This window comes from Lonchura striata, chromosome 11 (assembly GCF_050655825.1).
Source record: "Lonchura striata isolate lonStrDom1 chromosome 11, ASM5065582v1, whole genome shotgun sequence".
Taxonomy (NCBI): domain Eukaryota; kingdom Metazoa; phylum Chordata; class Aves; order Passeriformes; family Estrildidae; genus Lonchura; species Lonchura striata.
This window is the reverse complement of record NC_140713.1, coordinates 17,170,572-17,188,071: the sequence shown is the minus strand read 5'-3', so window position 1 is coordinate 17,188,071 and position 17,500 is coordinate 17,170,572. Positions and strand designations below refer to the sequence as shown.

The 17,500-nt window shown below is 43.5% G+C and overlaps 1 protein-coding gene across 3 annotated transcripts in view; it reads left to right on the top strand.

Annotated features, from left to right (window-relative positions):
* Nucleotides 1-17,101, top strand: part of AMFR (autocrine motility factor receptor) — a 28,250-nt gene extending 11,149 nt beyond the window's left edge. For all 3 annotated transcript variants that reach the window (XM_085589680.1, XM_021535220.4, XM_085589679.1), the window contains 8 exons: nucleotides 139-272; nucleotides 1,902-2,012; nucleotides 4,858-5,048; nucleotides 6,664-6,767; nucleotides 8,688-8,822; nucleotides 9,473-9,556; nucleotides 13,954-14,138; nucleotides 15,583-17,101. In XM_085589680.1, coding sequence (XP_085445806.1) covers nucleotides 139-272; nucleotides 1,902-2,012; nucleotides 4,858-5,048; nucleotides 6,664-6,767; nucleotides 8,688-8,822; nucleotides 9,473-9,556; nucleotides 13,954-14,138; nucleotides 15,583-15,727 — 1,089 coding nt within the window. In that variant the 3' untranslated portion in view covers nucleotides 15,728-17,101. The remainder of the gene's footprint in view (nucleotides 1-138; nucleotides 273-1,901; nucleotides 2,013-4,857; nucleotides 5,049-6,663; nucleotides 6,768-8,687; nucleotides 8,823-9,472; nucleotides 9,557-13,953; nucleotides 14,139-15,582) is intronic.
* The last annotated feature ends 399 nt before the right edge of the window (nucleotides 17,102-17,500 follow it).

Sequence of the window (17,500 nt, the reverse complement as noted above, 5' to 3'; positions counted from 1 at the left end):
TGTGGTTGGTCTAAATGGACCCAACAAAAGAGAAATTCTTCAGGGCTGGTTTCTGATATCTTTGTCTCTTTGAGACCCGATGCAGCTTCTTGTTTCTCATGGTGCTTGTTTCTAATCACTCTCGGTTGTTTTCCCAAGCTCTTTGGCAATATCTGGTTATCCATGGCGAGCCTGGTGATTTTCATGCAGCTGCGCTACCTGTTCCACGAGGTGCAGCGGCGAATTCGGCGGCACAAGAACTACCTGCGTGTGGTTGGAAACATGGAAGCCAGGTGAGCCCCTGACTTGCTCTGCAATCTTGATGTAGATCTGGTAGAGAGGATCCTGAGAAAGAAGCTGGGATTCTTTTGTGTTCCTTTGATACACGGTGGCATGGTGTAAGCTGGACAGATACAATGTCCCAAACCTGACCCTTGAGTCTCTACACTTAGAGTGGTGTTTTTACCCATTTGGTGTGTTAATGGGGAGACTCTTTCTGGTTTTAACAGATTTGTAGGATTGACTTGTATAATGGGAGTATTACTGGTAATGTATAAAATGGCAAAAAAGTGAACTCCTCTGTGCAGTATTTCTTCTGTATTCTTTTGCATACTACCTTAGTGAGGTGACAGAAGCTCTGAAGAGCTCTGCCTGTTTTAGCTGTCAAATACTGGCTTTGCCTGTGATAGAAATCAACACTCTTAATTTCATTAGGCTATACCATTCACTTACTGACTGAAATGAAATCAAAATATTAATTAAGTCCTGCCTAGCTTTACCTATGTATTTACTAAACCTGACACCAACTCTAAGACTGCCTAAAGTGGAGCCGAGAGCATGTTGCCAGTACTTCAGTCCACTCCCTTTTAGTGAGGTAATATAGAGAAACTGGGAGGCCTGCTAAAACATAATATTATACCCAATAGTACTGCATTTCTGATCCAGTGTTTTAAAAACTCGGCCGTGTTCTTAAAAATTTTAAGAGCCACAGGGAATGATACTCTTTCTTTACATCACTGTACTGTTTTAATTTTGAGCCTCTGTGCATTTGAATAATTCTATTCCTGCTGTTATAGTCCAGGTGGAAAATGCTGGCTTGTCTAGAAATTCCTGAGGCTTTTTTTGAAAAGTTGTTTAATGGCTGTGATATTACATTAAGAGCTGCATAATAAAGTTCATCCATAATGCATTGTTTCTTTCCAGGAGGTTGCAGCCACTGAACCCCTTTGAGCTGCTTAAAAAGGTGTTTGAGTTGCATGTATCACAGACTTCTTAGCTGAACAACTTGATGTGTTTTGGTCATTCTGATTGTGCTGGAAGAGCCACGTTCAAACTTCCTTCTGAAACTGCAGTTGGCAGCTGCCTTTATGTGCTTGCTCTTCAGATACATTCCACACCAACAGTGCTGTGAAATGTTGTTATACCACTCATTTCTATATTGTCGTGTTTGGATACTGCTTACATGGCACTGTAGCTTAAAAAAAAAGGGAGAAAAGTCAAGACAAATGGGAGTGGCAAAATCTGAGGCCAAAATTAGTCACCATAAATGCTTATGATCCCAAAGAGACGGCTTAATGGGTACAGCTATTAAAACTAATTTAGAAAAATGACAAAAACCAAATCTATACAGATTTAAGGATCTCAAGAAAATGATCATATAATTGTCTCTTGGAAGGTACTAAGTCAAGGCTTTTTGCACTTACGATGTATGAAGAGGTGTGCAGAAAAGTGCCTGCAAAAGGCATCAGAGGCATGTGTATGTGTGTGTTCCTTTGCAGCGCAGTGTGAAAAATAACGAATCTGTTGGCATAGGTCTTGTAATGAAAAGTTAACTTGGAGGATAAGGTTTCTCAGTGCTGGATTCTCTAGAGAGCAGGCTATGCTGAGCTTGTGTAGTCATTCCTTCTGTTTCTTCTTTGTAGGTTTGCAGTTGCAACACCAGAGGAGCTGGCAGTGAACAATGATGACTGTGCCATTTGCTGGGACTCCATGCAATCTGCACGTAAACTCCCTTGTGGCCACCTCTTCCACAAGTACGTGTCTAGGCTGGAGAGGGTGCACCCAGCTGAGAAGGGAAGGGATAGGTGGGCATGGGCTGAAATTTACAGTGGGATGACAAGTAACACACTGCCAGCAGAGCTGTTGAGTGCTAGCTGCCTGGGTTGTCTTGGTCTGCTTCTGACAACAAACTACAAATCTTTTTCACCCCAGTCATTTTCATGTTTGAGTTGTTCCACCTAGTGCACTTCTTTTCCCCAAACTAAGAGTGTGCACCTTGTCAGCTAATGGATAACTAGTGTTGAGTTTCTCAAACACAGGTCAGTAGATTTGTTGTGTGGAGTTTGTGTTAATTTTCAGGTAAAGAAGAAAAATTGGAGCTGGATCCTTAAATACTTTGCAGATATCAGCTTTAAGGAGAAAACAGAGTATTTTTATATAGTACATCCTCACATGGTGGTGAGTCCCCCAGGACACCTCTGGAGGCCAGGTCCGAATCGGTGATTTCAAGGGGTAATGAGTCCATCAGGGCTATAAAAGAGGTTAACAAAATCAGCAGAAATGGTCCCTAAGCAGCTGGTAGGTAGAACTGGGAGACTTTTGGCCAAAGAGCCTCTCTATACACTGCTGCTTACACTTACTCAGTAGTGAATAGTAGCATATGCTTGTGGACATAGTATGCTGAGCTGGATGTGACTTTCCCTGGGTCTTTTGTAGCAGTGCTTACACTTCCATGCCTGTGCTTAAATATGAAATGAGAAACAGGGATTGAAGCAGGTGTTTCTGGAGGGCCATGTGATGAATATGCAGGTCAGTTAAATTGTCCCTGTGGTGTTACTTTCTGTAAATAGCTTTTTGCTTTTCTGGTAACTGTCAAACCAGAGGTTGTAATCTGTGTGCTAATTTGTTGTCATTTATGACAAACCTTGCCATAAATATTTATCTGTGTTCCAAGAAGTCTCTAATGAGATAATGTGCCTCCATAGCAGAAACTCCTTTTCCAATGCTACTGAATCATGTGAATATTTAATCACCTGCTGAGCACTTGAGAAGCCCAGGGTCTTCTCTTCAGAAAGACATTTTCTCTGTATTTAAAAAGATCCTTTTGTATTTTGTTCTGAAGCAATTACAGTTCTGAATCAAGTTACACTCCTTGGTGCTTTTAGGAAGGGAACATGTTACAGTGAATGGCTTGCATATAAAACCAGATGTAACTAATAACCCTATTTACAACCTGAGAGTGGTTTCTCTCCTCATAAAAGTCTGGTGATTTTGTCAACAGCCTGAACACTGTGTCCATTCTCAATTATGTGGGATTTTTTTTCCCCATGGGTTATTTGGACTGGAAAAGAAGGTGATAGTGAAGATTCATGTTGCTGAGATCAACCCTGTGCCCAAATATTAAGGAAATTTAATGGGAGTAGGTGTCAAAATCTTTTAGGCATGTTGAAAATCTCCTTTACCTTCTAGGAAGCAGGCAATTTCAAGAGTTGTTGCTCTGAAAGGTTGCCAGCCTTGACTTGCTGTTTGCCCTTCTCCTCCTGAGGTGCTGTGGGTGACCAAGCCCTTCTGCCTGTGTGGTACACAGTGGGTGTGACCACAGCTGGCTTTTTGGGTCTGGTGCTGATGCAGCTGACATGGTGTTGTGTCCATTCCAGCTTCCCAGCTGTTGAACTGTTGAGGAGCAGCAGTGTGGTGGCACTCTGGGTGTTCCCAAGTGACCTTTGGAGTACAGCTCAGGCAGAGGTTTGAGCTTGCTGTGGTCAGGGAGGTGATGTTGGACAGCACTGCCAGTGCCAGCATGCTGGTTGTGCTGATGACCAAGGTGGTGGAAGGTGGCAGTTTTTTTACTGTGGTGCTTTGATTGTTTTTTGGAAACCCATCACTGTGTATCCCTCCATTGCAATATGATGGAAAGCACTTGGCAGATTTTCAGGAATTGGACAGAATGCTGTTCTTGACTTCAATATAGTCCTGCAATTAGAGCTTTTCCCTTGCTCTGTCAACCCAAATCTGTGATCTGTGCCTTCATTTTGCTTACAAATACACAATTTTGGGAACAGGTTTATTCGATCTTTTTGTATGTCTTTGCCTTTTTAAAGTGTTTTGAGAACTTCTGGGAAAAAAACCCATCCTGCAAAATGTGAAGTACGCATTATAATACTGAGACGCATTCAGTCCTGTGAAATTCTTCCACACAGAAAATTAGGTATAACTTGAACAAATGCTGCAGCTGGGTATATCAGCATGAATCAAAAAGCATGCACTGCTTTGAGTATTTCAACCTGCATTTCAAACACTTCTCACTTTCTGCAGGACAGAAAATTTCAGAATTAAGGAAGGATTGTAATGGCATAGAATTGTTAGTATTAAGAAATATCTGTGCAGAGGGTTCTTGGAGTGGTACTGACTTTTGTGGTTTGGGTATTAGTATTTTGAAAAGCTATTTGAAAACATTGGAGATGCTATTGCCTCATCACAGGCAGAACTGCTATGAAAATGTGTCAGGATACATTAACTATGTGTCCAGTTGGTTTTTGCCTTTTTCACTTGGGAATGGTGAGAGAAAAGAACTGGTTTCTTTTCCCTTCTAGGCAAAACTTGCTTGTTCTGAGCTACAAGGACAGCAAGCTTGGAGAATGTTTTAAGCTTGTGATAAATCTTCATGTATGTTTATAAAAAGTGAACACTTGAGTATTTTCAGCTGAAAGTAATAAGAAACCTATTTCAGAGTCATCAGGAGCTCATTAAGGGTGTCTCTGAGCAGTCCATGTGTTGATGTTGTGTACAGAATATGCTACAGCTGTTTGATGTACTGGTGACAGTGGTGTTATGGAAAAACACTGGAAGCTCACCACAGTGTTACTGTTTTCCTGTCAGCTCGTGCCTGCGGTCCTGGCTGGAACAAGACACATCTTGCCCCACCTGCAGAATGTCTCTTAATATCACTGACAGCCACCACGTGAGGGAGGATCACCAGAGGGAGAATCTGGATGAGAACCTGGTGCCTGTGGCAGCAGCAGAAGGCAGACCACGCCTGAACCAGCACAATCACTTCTTCCACTTTGACGGTGAGCTGAGCACGTTTGACATCCACTGCTGTTGCCCAAACAAACAAGGGCAGCAGCCTTCTCTAGAAGGGAGTTCTGTCTGTGCTTCAGCTGAAACTCAAATCATGCTCTGCTTGTGTTTGTTGAACACCACTGTGTTTCTGATAGTTCTTTTGCAAGAGTTCAGATGTGTCTCTGGGGTTTTCCAGAGCTCTGGAGATTTCTTTAAAGATTTTGTACAAGTGCTCTCTTTTTCTGGATCTGTTGTGGTCAGCAGCTTCAGTTGCTGCCATTTATTCATTGTGTGACATGTTGACAAGCAGAATGGGAAATTCCTGTGTCTTTTTTTGCTATCATGTGATGGTTAATCAACAGTCAAAGAGGGAGGAAAAAAGCCCTCTGTTGTGCAGTCTAAAAGTCAGTCTTTCCCCTATCACCTAGATAATGTGTAGTTGTCAAAAGTCCATTTGCTACTCAGTTTACAAGATACTTGCAATGCTTGGTTAGATGCAGAAGATCAGTCTCAGAAGGAATCATACAGCCACAATGGTTTAAAATGTTTGGGGTTTTTTAGTAGTGTGTTACAAATGCTCTCAAAGCAGATGTGATTCCAGGCCACAATAAGTTCTGTGTATGGAGACAACTTGTTTTGAAAAAGGCAATTTATGTTGTTTGTCTTCAGATTTTATTAGAGTTTTGGTATTGGTGCATGCTGGTCTTCTCCCAGATTTTGATGGCACTCTTGGTGTTTCTCAGATGATTTCAGTACTGCAAATATTCAGCTTTGGGCTCTGTCCCTGTGGAGCTCCCATGAGGCAGTTGAAATGCTCACTGCAAACTTACACAGTGACCTGTTCCTCATCTGTGCTTTTGAGATTGTAGGGGGAGAATAATGGTCAGAGAAGGGTCAGACAATTTCTAGGTACATGGAAACTGGCTGATAGCTTCTGCATGGCTTCCACTTCTGGGGTGCTTTAGGTCTCCAAAGGACTTATTTATTTAGAATAACGCAGTATTTTTGATGGCTATCCTCCCCAGTGCTCTCCAGTGTCTTGGAGACCTGCAGAATTACCATGGAGATAGAAGAAGTGGCATAGAGCAAAGCCTGTGTTTATTTAATTGGCAGCACAGAAGGAGGAAGGAGGCACCCATGTGCCCTACTCTGTTGAGCTGAAGCACACAATTGCAGCAGTCACTTTGTTCAGTTACTCTGTGTCCCTTTGAAGCAGTATTTTTCAGTGATGACCCATTTTGGGCCTGGATTTAGATTGCTTAGAAGCTGTCCTGTTTTTGTAAAATTTCTGGATTTATTAATATATTCCAGAACTGGATTTGACTCTGGATTATTTTAATTTTCACTTTAATAGGAACATAAAAAAAGAAAACAAGGATATGTTACTTCCTTGATTCTTTTCCAGCCCCCAGATTGTTGCACCGTTCTGACAGTGTATTTGAAGTTTGGGCAGTTACTGATTCACTCCAGCCTTCTCCATGTCTGGGAGACCTTAGGGATAGATTGCACTGCAGAACTCCCTGCACATACCTTGTGGAATATAAAGATTTATGTTAAATACATGTAGAAGTACTTGGCCTGCTGAGATTCTCATGCTCTTTCTTGGTGACTTCTTCCTCCCAGGCTCCCGAATTGCCAGCTGGCTGCCCAGTTTTTCTGTGGAAGTGATGCACACCACCAACATCCTTGGAATTGCACAAGCCAGCAACTCCCAGCTCAATGTTATGGTGAGACTGCACCTCAGCCTTCCTGTTTGTGTTGTGCAGGGGAAAGGTTACAAGCAAATGGAGAACATAAAGGGGAAGGAAGTCAAACCAGTGGTAGGACAGTAAATGAAAGCTGTTTTTCTGAGTGAGTGATGGTTTACTTCAGTGAAGTTAGATCTGTATTTGGGTTCAAATGTGTCAGCATAAAAGAACAGGTCTGGAGGTAAGTGAATGAGGTAGAAGAATGGCATGTACTTCCTGGGTAGATGAGTAGACTTTTTCTCAGCTTGCTTAGTACAACTTCAGCTCTTTTTCAGTATTTCTGTGACAACTTGCAGCCCCAAAGGGTGTAAGTCTGTATCAAGAGAATTTAGCTGTTGGTCAAGTAGTAACTGGTCAAACCTTCTATAGGTTTTGATTTGTTTTTTTAATCTTTAATAGCACTAAGCTTCAAGATAGCAATTTCAGTGTCTTATCACTGTAAGGTGGGCTCTTTAGCACCCTCAGCTTTTGCTGATTCATGATGATGATAGAGGTATAGATGAGAAATTCCATATTTATTGAATTCATCCATAAAAACTAATGTAGTACAAAAAGAAGAGGATGTGTCCTCATGAAACACTTCATTTTTTTGAGAAGTGCTGTTTCCTTTGAGTTCTTCAAGCTACTGTGTTCTATACCATGGTAATAAATATTCAGTGAGGTGTCTTGTGAAAGTGATGGAATTTTCTGAATATTAGGTCTTTCCCACCCATAGTCTATACTTCTGTTTAAACATCAGCAGGGTAAAGCCACTATTTATATGCTGTTTGAGGCAGGGAGGGATCAAAAAGATGTTGGCAGATGATTTATTAGTTAAATATTCAGGAACTCTCCATCTGAGGTCAGTTTAATTTTTCTTTTACTGGACACAGTGACACAAATGGGCTTTTGTTAAAGATGAATAATTATATTTTTAGGATTGTGTATTATCAAAAGTACAATAGCAACTTTTATTAAAATGTCTACTTCAATGGAAAGCTGGTTAAAGGTTAGCAAATTATTAAAATGATACACATTTTTAATAGAAAATAAGTGACATTTTCCTTTGTGTTACTGAATAAAAACCTAGGGAAGTATTTTGAGAGGAAAGCCAGAGGCTGAAATGCTGAATCAGTTGGTTTGGTCACAAGTTAGTAGAGTGGAGGGTTAGGTTTACAGTAGTTTCTTGTGTTGGAATTCACTGTCAGTTGGTGCATAGTTTTTGCTTTGTTCTCAAAATTCCTTCCACCTTTCTTTTCTTATTGCCATTCTCATTCCCCTCTGCCCCCACATGACTTTCGGCATTAGTGAAACTAGACATTTAAGTATAAAATGTAATCTGATTGTTGGACTCCAAAACCGTATTATTTGTCTTCCTTCTTACTTTTACTAAACTTAATTGGGATATTATTTAACTAACTATATATTCAATAATAACAGTTCCCTGACAACTCAGTTTAATGTAATTGAATTTTCAGACCCTATTAAACTGGTTTGTAGGGAGGGTGGCTGGAGGGAGTGGCTTATTAAAACTTACTCCACTTGTCCTTGTCAGTACCATTTTGGAACCAATATGGCAGAAAGAAAAATAGTTTTTTTCTTCCCAGTGTTGATCTAACTTTCAGTCACCCTTTACTAAAAAGGCTGTCCTAAGAAGAAGGTTGGGAAGCTTTTGAAAGCTTTGTGCATTTACAGACACTGTTCAGGGCCATGTGGTGTCTCCCTGGGAGCTGCAGTTTGGGTGTTGACTTTAGTGGAGGCAGCATATTGTAAGTCACAGCCAGCATGGGTTTTCTTTCTCTTTTCTTGCATATCATAAGCAGCATCTTCGAGCTGGTAATATTTTTAATCTCTTTCTGTTGACATACTTATCAACTAACTTCTATTTACTGCTGATATTGACTGTATTGCTTTCTCCAGGCCCATCAGATTCAGGAGATGTTCCCTCAGGTTCCTTATCATTTAGTCCTGCAGGATCTGCAGCTCACTCGTTCTGTAGAGATCACCACTGACAACATCCTAGAAGGGCGCATCCAGGTGCCTTTCCCCACACAGGTGAGTCATAAAACTGTGCACCTAAAATTACCTTCTTTCTTATCACAGCACTGAGCCTCTTAATAATGAGTGAGGGGAATGAAATGAGTTGAAGCACTGGTGAATCTGGGATTTGTTTTTCCCTTTGTTTAAATCTCTGTAAATGCTGTGTATTCAGTCATGTACCAAAAATACATTGAAAATGTCCTAGCTAGAAAAGAGACAAATATTTGCTCAGTTAAAGCAGCTCTTCCCAGTCTCTCTTGTGCAGAGCTTTTAGAACATTTCCAGTTGATTTCTCTGCTGACAGATAATTGAATTGTACCACTTAGGAAGATTTTTTTGCAAAGAATGTTGGCAAAATGATGCCTTGTTCTTAATTAGTGCCAGTAGATTTCGTAAAGCAGTCTGGGGACAGTGTTTCTGTTAATAACAATATTGAATTCTGCTTCTGTGCACATCAGATAATACTGTTATCTGGAGTCTGCGTGTGGGGAAGCAGAGACAATTCTCCCTCAATACAGAGCTTTCTGTTTATTGCTAACTTATCTGCTTCTAAATTGAACACAATGCCTGACATTGCAGAGGGCAGAGTTTGAATGTGTTCAAAGAACTCAGGGTTTTTTTGCTATTTCCCACACTGTGTTAAACCTGTGATGTTTGCATTTCAGCGTGCAGATAGCATTAGACCTGCACTGAACAACCCTGTGGAAAGGCACAGTACTGATCAGGAGGATACTGGAACTGTCACACAGGTAAATAGGTAAATTGGCATAAAAATGGGCAGAAAGCACAATTAGAAGCTGCATGGACTGGTAGGTGGCTTTGGTTCTGTAAAGCAGGTCAGGCTGGTGGCAGCCTTTCCTTGCATTTCACATCAGAGCTAACACAGTCAGGCAGGTAAATCAGATATGAATATAGTGCCCCTGTAGAGAATTATCTGTGCACTTTTCTTTTTCTTCCTTGAGGGAAAGTGCTCTCAAATGGTACAAAGAACAGAAGATCATCATGTCTCTTTTCATGTCTGGTCAGCCCATGCCTGTCTGTGGAATATGAAGAGCAGGTTGCTTTGCTCTTCCCCTTTTTATTCTCATTCCCATTCTATGCATCTCCAAACACTTCCATTAAAAGGAGGAGTATTTCTTTTTTGAGTATAAGAATTCTTTTGTGTTCTGGAGGAAGCACTTTAGGACATGGAGATCTTTGGTGGGAATGGAGTGAGACATGAACTGAACCAAGAGATAACAGCCCTTCTGTATACAAAGCACAATAATGGGTTTTGCTGTTCTTTGCTAAGGCCTTTACTAAGCAGTATGTGCTATCTAAAATGTGGCAGGGAAAGAAAATTACCCTGTGAGTAAAGTAAGATCTCATTTCACTTTTGTTTTCCCTGACTGTAATAGTGACATCCTGAGGGTTTCTGTTTTGTAAATCTCCCTTTCTGCTGGCTGAGTGAATTTGTGAGGTGTGTGACTTTCACTGCAGCCTTTAGTGACCTGAATAGCTAACTTGTTACTACCTGGAATTCAACTGTGGCAGTTCCCTTGTTAGCAGATTGCAAGACAAAAGCCCTTTTGATTTGGTCTGATTCTGCAGTTGAGGTTGACGAAGAAGTGGTAGTGATGGTACAGATATTTGATAAGAGCCTGAGGCAGCAGCTACAGAACTGCAGGAATGAAAATCTTGGTCTGGATCAAGCATTTTTTGGTTTCTTTGAAGGTTTTGGAGGCATTTGCTCTGCTCTTTAATGAGACAAACCTCTCTTGGTACAAATGATATCTAACTAGTTATCCTTAGCTTGATTCTGGCTTCAAATCCCACTTGGAATGATTGTGTTGTGTTCATCTTTCTTCCCTTTGCCTGGAACTGCCTAGATTTCTGTCCTTCCTTTTACAGAACCTGAAAAACCTGGGAGTGGTGTCCATACATTACAGCACTGAGCACATGCTCTCTAACAGAGATGCCTTTTTGCTTTGCAGTGCTGCTGAGCTCTGCTCAGATGATGTGTTCTGGCTGGAGCAAATGGTGGTTTGGATGGAGAACCTGTTTTTATCATGTAGGATAGCACAGAGATGACCTGGAGAGAGTGGAACAGTTGTGAATATCCCACAGTTTAGGTGGGCTGCTGGTGGCTTCTTGTGGGGGATGAACTGGTTGCCTCTGTGAGGGTTTTCCTGGATGGATATGCACTGTGCCAAAGGAGGGAATCATAGGCAAGAGCTGAAGTGGGAGACTGGGACTGCCATGCATAGAGAGACACGTGCTGCTGGGTAGTGCTGTGGAGGCTGGAAGGGGCTGCTGTCCTCCTCCTGCCTCAGAAATGCTTTGTGCATTTAGTGTTAGCTTAGGCTGCCTTTGGACAAGCTGCTCACTCTTCTTACAGAACTCGGAGTTCTACCAAGGAGTCTTACTTAACTCCTTGCTGTTGAGAGTATTTCTGTAGTGGAGAGGAGCCTTGGGAGCCTCTGGCTCTAGGAAACTCCTGTCACTTTGGTGTTTGGTGTCCCCTTGATTTTGATTTTAATTTGTAACCAAATACCTGGTGTATTTCTTTCTACTTGCCAGAAGAATCTGTTGCTGTAGTCAATCAAAGGCTTGTCTGTGAGAAAAGGGCAAGGAGCAAACAAGCTACTTCAGCAGGGCTCACTGGAGTTTTGAGAAGCTTTTTAAAGGCAAGTGGGAAGGGACATTAGAAGCTGCCATAATCTCCTCTGAGTATGACTTGAATTTCCAATTTGTGGGTAGATAGACCTTGACGCCTTATGACACAGTCTCTGAGAGGCTGTGGAAACTCCAGTTCTTTGTACTTCAGCCTTAGAGTAAGTTTTACAAGCATTCAGTTTTTTTTTTTTTTAATCATCATACCCACTGGGAATCTTTGTAGATCTCCAACAGCAAGTGGAGATCAACAACAACCCATCAGTTCTGCTTGTTGGAAACAGCACTTTTTTAGGGCACCCAAGACTCTCAAATAAAATAACTCCTCATGCATAGTGTTTGTTTTCCTAGTGCCTTATTTTATATTATGACTTCATTCTACTTAGACTTCAAAGGTCTTAAGATAGAGCTAATGACTGGGGCTTTTTTCCCCAGTTGTACCTTGTGGTTTTGGGGAGTAAGAGCTGATACAATCTAATGGTAGTTGAGAGGCATCTCTGAGCACCATCATGGTATAACATCAGGTTACAGGTTTGTGAGATAATGCTCTAAATACTGACAGCCTCTGTCAGTTCTGGCCTGTACCCTTAGTGAGACACTGTGCATGTGCTTCTCTCCAGCTGTGCATTGGAATGCTGATGCTTCCAGTGATATGCATAATGCTCTGCCTCCTTTCCATTCCTATGCTATATGTCCTCCCTTGCTTAAGTACTTGGTGGTTATTTAGAGACACTTCTGCGGCATCCCATGGCTTTCATGAAACTTTCTCTTGGAGCTTGAAAGAATAGTTTCTGTAGTGTACATGCTTCTGCATCTTTGTTCTGCTGCATTACTGAGGTTTGTCATAACCTTTACTGCAATTAGCTGTGATAGTTTTCTCTCTAAAACCTCCTTGGCAACTGTTCCTGTGTTCAGATAGAGGACTGGACTCTGAGTATTGATTTTTGAATCTTTGTAACCTTATGAAAAACCCCCAAACTTTAGGTATGCCACCTTGCATCTTCTGATACAAATGGCCCATGGGGAAAAAGGAGTAGCCTTGTCTGAACATTGACTGCAGTGAGTGGCCTCCTCACTGCTTTCCCCAGCAAGCTTCCCTTTTCTCTGCCTACCTGTGTGGAAATTGGAAGCAGAAATTGAGTTGCTCTGTACCTGTTCCACTGGGTCTGCCAAGGTCATCTTGGCCCCCAGTATAATCCACTGGACCATCCTATGGGGCCCTCCCTCCCTCCTCAGGGGTCTGGCAGTGCTTGGAGGCAGTCCAGTGGTTGTCCCATGTTATCCCAGTGCATTTGTGTGTGTACTGGAGCCCTCTGGTAAATTGCAGCACTGGTGGTTTTGCTGAGAGAGGCTGAACACCCACGCTTGTGTTTGAGGTTGCAGTGACTGTACTGACTTGGTCTCTGGGATTCCTGCTTGGCTCACCGACCTAATGGGAAGTGACATTTGTCTTGGTGTTTGCTCTCTGAAGGTGTTGTGTCGAGGAGATGGTGTTACTGGCCTGTCTCTAGGGCTTTGGGATGACTCAACTTGTTTTGCACATCAGCTGCCTAAGCCTGTGCGATGCTGCCACGTCCGGGCGCTGGGGCTGGAGCAGCAATCCCAGGGAATCGCGGCTCCTCGGCTCCTCTGCCAAAGGCCCCAAACCAGGCACTGGGAGCTGCCTTGGCCAGTACTCCCTTGGAGCATCCCACTGGCTTGGGGTGTCCTCTGGGATATGAAGTGATGGCTGCACTCTTCAGTGCTTGCCTGAGATGGTTTGTTTCTTGCTGCCACACTCTTGGCTCTCCGCGTGGTTCTGCAGCGCGGGGCTGATGTGATCGTGTGTGGCAGGGTGCGATCAGGATGTGCCGTTTCACCTCTGCTGCCGAGCCCACACCATCAGCCATCAGCCCAGTTTTGGGTTCGTGTTACCAGCTGGCTGTCAGGGGGGAGAGGTGCCATGTGGGGGCTGCCAGCTCCTCTCTTGGCACACCGTGCTTGGGATGGTTGTCAGCCTTGCTCCAGCAGCCTAATCCAGAATGATTTGGGTGCTGCAGAACCCAGTGAACCGAAGCTTCATGAATTCCCTTCTTGAGCACAAATTATCTTTACAAATACATTTGTTATTCTTTCCTTAGTATGTGGATTTCTGCTTTTTCAACTATTTACTGTTGCATCACTTGTCAAGTCAGCTGCAGAATCTGACTTTCAAATGCCCCATTTTCGGAGAGCATTAATTATGAGTAATTAATGTTTGTCTTTGACATTACTTTCAAACATGGCATGAAAGATAAAGCATTATAAGATACAGGATCTTTGAGCGTGGTTTGAAATAGCTTTGTTCTGTTTTTTGGCTGGGCTTTTCAAAGGAACCCCAAGGAATTGGGTATAGCAGGTGAGATTCTGGTTTATTCCAGTGCCTCAGAAAGTGACAATTCTTTGTAGCTTGTTCTTTTGATGCAAAGAAGCCCAAATTTTGCAAAGATGTATGCTTTATTTCCTTTTCTTTTAGACTGAGAGAGTGCCACTTGAACTGAACTCCAGACTGGAAGAAATGGTGGAATTAAATGAAATGGAAGCAGAACCTAATGAAGCAGAAGATTTTGAGGCCAGGGGAAGTCGCTTTTCCAAGTCAGCCGATGAAAGGCAGCGTATGTTGGTTCAGCGGAAGGAGGACTTGTTGCAACAAGCTCGAAAGTATGTTCCTTCCTAAAACTCCAGCCTGGCCACTTCGGTGGAGTCCCCCAGAATGGGTTTCAAATGGAATTGGACCACTGAGAGCCTGGGCTCATATGAAAACCAGTGAGAGGAATTAATACATCTGCCACAGCAGGCTCAGGATGCTGTACTGCTAAACCCAACTCAGAAATGGCATAATGTGTTCCAGCATGCACACAGCTTCCTGTGCAGTTCATCCAAAGCTCTTTGAAATCAAAGGCTGGTTTTTCCAGCTTCAGTGGGCTTTAGTCTAAGAATGAGCTGAAAACAAGTTACTTGAGCTGAGTCCTTTAGCAGTCTTCAGTTTGGCATCTGGCACAGTGTCAGCTCTCATGGCCTGTGCTATTACAACTGAAATTCCTATCAGGCACCACTTTTTCCAGATACAGAGCCCAGAGCAGTGCAGATCTTTAGGTGACCTTTACTAGACCTCACCAGAGGAGCTCAGCACCAGCCAGTCAGCACCGCTGAGCAGAAAGGGGCCAACTTGAACTGTTCCTTTTAGCCCAAGCAGTAATAGCTGTTACAGGTAGATTTCAACTTTTCTGATATTCCAGTTATGTTGGTGGACTTTACTAGCATCCAGTTGCTGATTAAGCAGAAAAGGAAGAGCACTTCAGTGATGTAGAAAAAACTTTGTAGTGTTCTTAACAAGTATTTTCCCTTCCTTTGTATTGCAGGGACACTGCTGAGAGGGTCTACAACAACCCCACTGAGTTCTGGGTCCTTTGGTGTTGTCAGGCTACAGCTGCTTTTTTTCTTTTCCACACTGAAATGCCTTATAAATATCTGGGGGTGTGACACCATTTATAGGTCTATAAACAGACTTGCTCCTAGACTTAATTTTTCCTTGATGTTTGAAAAAATGTCTTTTAGGAAGACAGAGTATTGTTGACTTTCTGGTTTACTGGTTTGAAGAGCTGTTGAATTTCAAACTACTGTTTTTTTGCCATTAAAGTGTAAAAATTTACTGGGATGTTAACTCTGGCAGCAACTTCCTTGCCCTCTGGCCTTACCTTATGCTGTGCAGCCCCCAGTGTCCCTTCTGTCACTGACTTAGCTGCTGTCATCAGGGAGTGCCTTGTAGGCAGTGCCAGAGGCTGAGGAGTGGAGTAGCAGGAACAGAGGGTGTCAGTAACTCACCTGCTGTGAATGGCTCCGAGTTGAGGACAGCCCTGACCTTTAGAACTGACTCCTTCACACAGGCACAAGGATCTTGCACAAAACCTAAGAGCTTCTGCCAACTCTGCAGAGTCTGTTCTAGGTGACATAGGCTTTTTTTAGGAGCACATAACTTGTGTGCACTTTTATTGAGGCATTTTCCTCCTAGTTTGCCTTCCAGCCCTCCCCACTGCCGCAATGCATTTTTCAGAGCCAGAACGAACTGGGTGCTGCTCGCTCATCTTTTCCTTTCTTCCCTCAGGCGTTACTTAAACAAAACCTCCGATGAGGAGCTGAGCACAGAGAAGCCTTTGCCCGAGGGAGCGACGGCCGACGCCGCCACCCTGCGCCGCAGGACCCTCGCTGCCGCCGCCGAACGGAGACTTCAGATGCAGCAAAACTCTTAGCGCCCGCTGCCCCTCCTTCCTCCTCCTCGTGAGCAACGTTGAATAAATAAATTAATTACGAAAAACCCTGCGCTTTCTATACCAGCAAGAAAGTGTCTCTTCAGAGTTCAGCTGGCTGTGCTGCCGAGTGAGCTGGCTGCCTCTCTGCTGTATAAAGCATGTGGTCTAATAATGTTTGGACAGCTGACAAATTAACCTTTTTTGTAATATTTTCTATGTGACGTTGATCCTCTACACAACAAAAGGCAATTTCTAAACCACGGGCATGACTTCTGCAGCTGGCATGAGCTATGGGGCTGACGGCACAGCAGAGACTGGGGAAGTGTGTTCTGAGGTAGCTGTGGGTGCAGGTCACAGAGTGCACGGGCATGTTCTGCTCGAGATCAGGGCACTTCCTCCGAGGGAAGGAAGCTTAGAAGCTTGCAGCAAGCCCTGTGTTAGACGAGCAGGCTCCTCAGTCCCTGTTTCTTCAGCAACTGAGGGTGTTATGTAGGGCAGCTTGAAGGGCTGGGGGAGCCTCGTTGGGAGATTCTTACACTGGATGAAGTTGTCTGGCTACACAGCACAGAAAAACCTGAATTCATGAATTGTGCAGCAAAGCGCCGATTCCCGCATAGAATAGTTCACTGTTGCTGGGCTCTTCTGCACTGGCAGAGGTTTGGCTCTGTTCATCCCCAGGGCTGTGCTTTTCCTTTGCCTTTTATGTCCAGGAAGAAGCGAGGAACAGAGGGGGATCCAGTGAAGAAGAGGGACTTAAGGCAAGGTTACAGGGTTGCTGTGAGCCAAGGGAGTCAAAAGTAAAACCTGCCTGTCCTGGACTCCAGTGCAACACGGACGGGACGGTGTGGAGATTGCTCTGTTATCCTGCTTTTTATTTCATTTTTAACCCCCCAACCTCACCCTGAGTTTATTCAGAAAGACTGGAGGAATGGGAGCAGCTGGACCTTTGCTGGCTGCAGCCCAACCTGCTAACCTGGATTTTCTTAAGAACTTTTGAGATCCCCTTGGCGCCGCTGCCGCTAGCTTACATAGTTGAATTTTACATGGCAGTGACTTAATTTTTAAACTTCTGAAGAGTGAGTTCTAGTTTCACCGTCCTTTAGAAGGAGCCCAGTATTATCTAGAATTGTTGGTAATTTTTCTACTGTTGGTTTTTAGGTGAAGGTGAATTTAATGAGAGGAATTGAATTGATGTTTAGGTGAAAATAATTTATTTCAATAAAACTCTTTGGGAAGCCTTATCTTGCAATGCTATTAGTAAACCTCAAAAAATTTTTTTGAGATCTTTGGTTTTGCTTTGAACACAGCTGTTTTGTTTTTACTGTTAAAAAACCCCCAACGAAACAAAAATAAAACCTTGATCAGTGTTGGAAATAGTTTGTAAATTCCTGTAGTGTGATTTCTCATGTTTTCTCGTGGTGGGGGTGTTTCAGAGACTCGGGCTGTTCTTCCTGGGCTTCTGTTGTGCTCCCTGAGGAGTGGACCCTGGGCAGCCACTGGATGGCAGCTTTGCCTGCGGCCCCGCTGCACAGTGACCTACTTGAGCCGTGAAAGGCTGGTTTGTGCTCAGGAGCCAGGACCAGCGGTGGCCTCTTGGCTGGCTCTGCCTCCCTGGAAAGGGAGGTCATCCGAGGAGAGCCCCGATCGACTTTCCCAGTGCCAGCGTTGGCTTCTGGAGGCTGTAAACAGCAGGAGCCTTGGAACAGCCGCGTTGGTGAGGAGCTGCTGCTGCGTGCAGGATCCTGCCAAGCATCCTCCCTGCTCGGGGCTGGG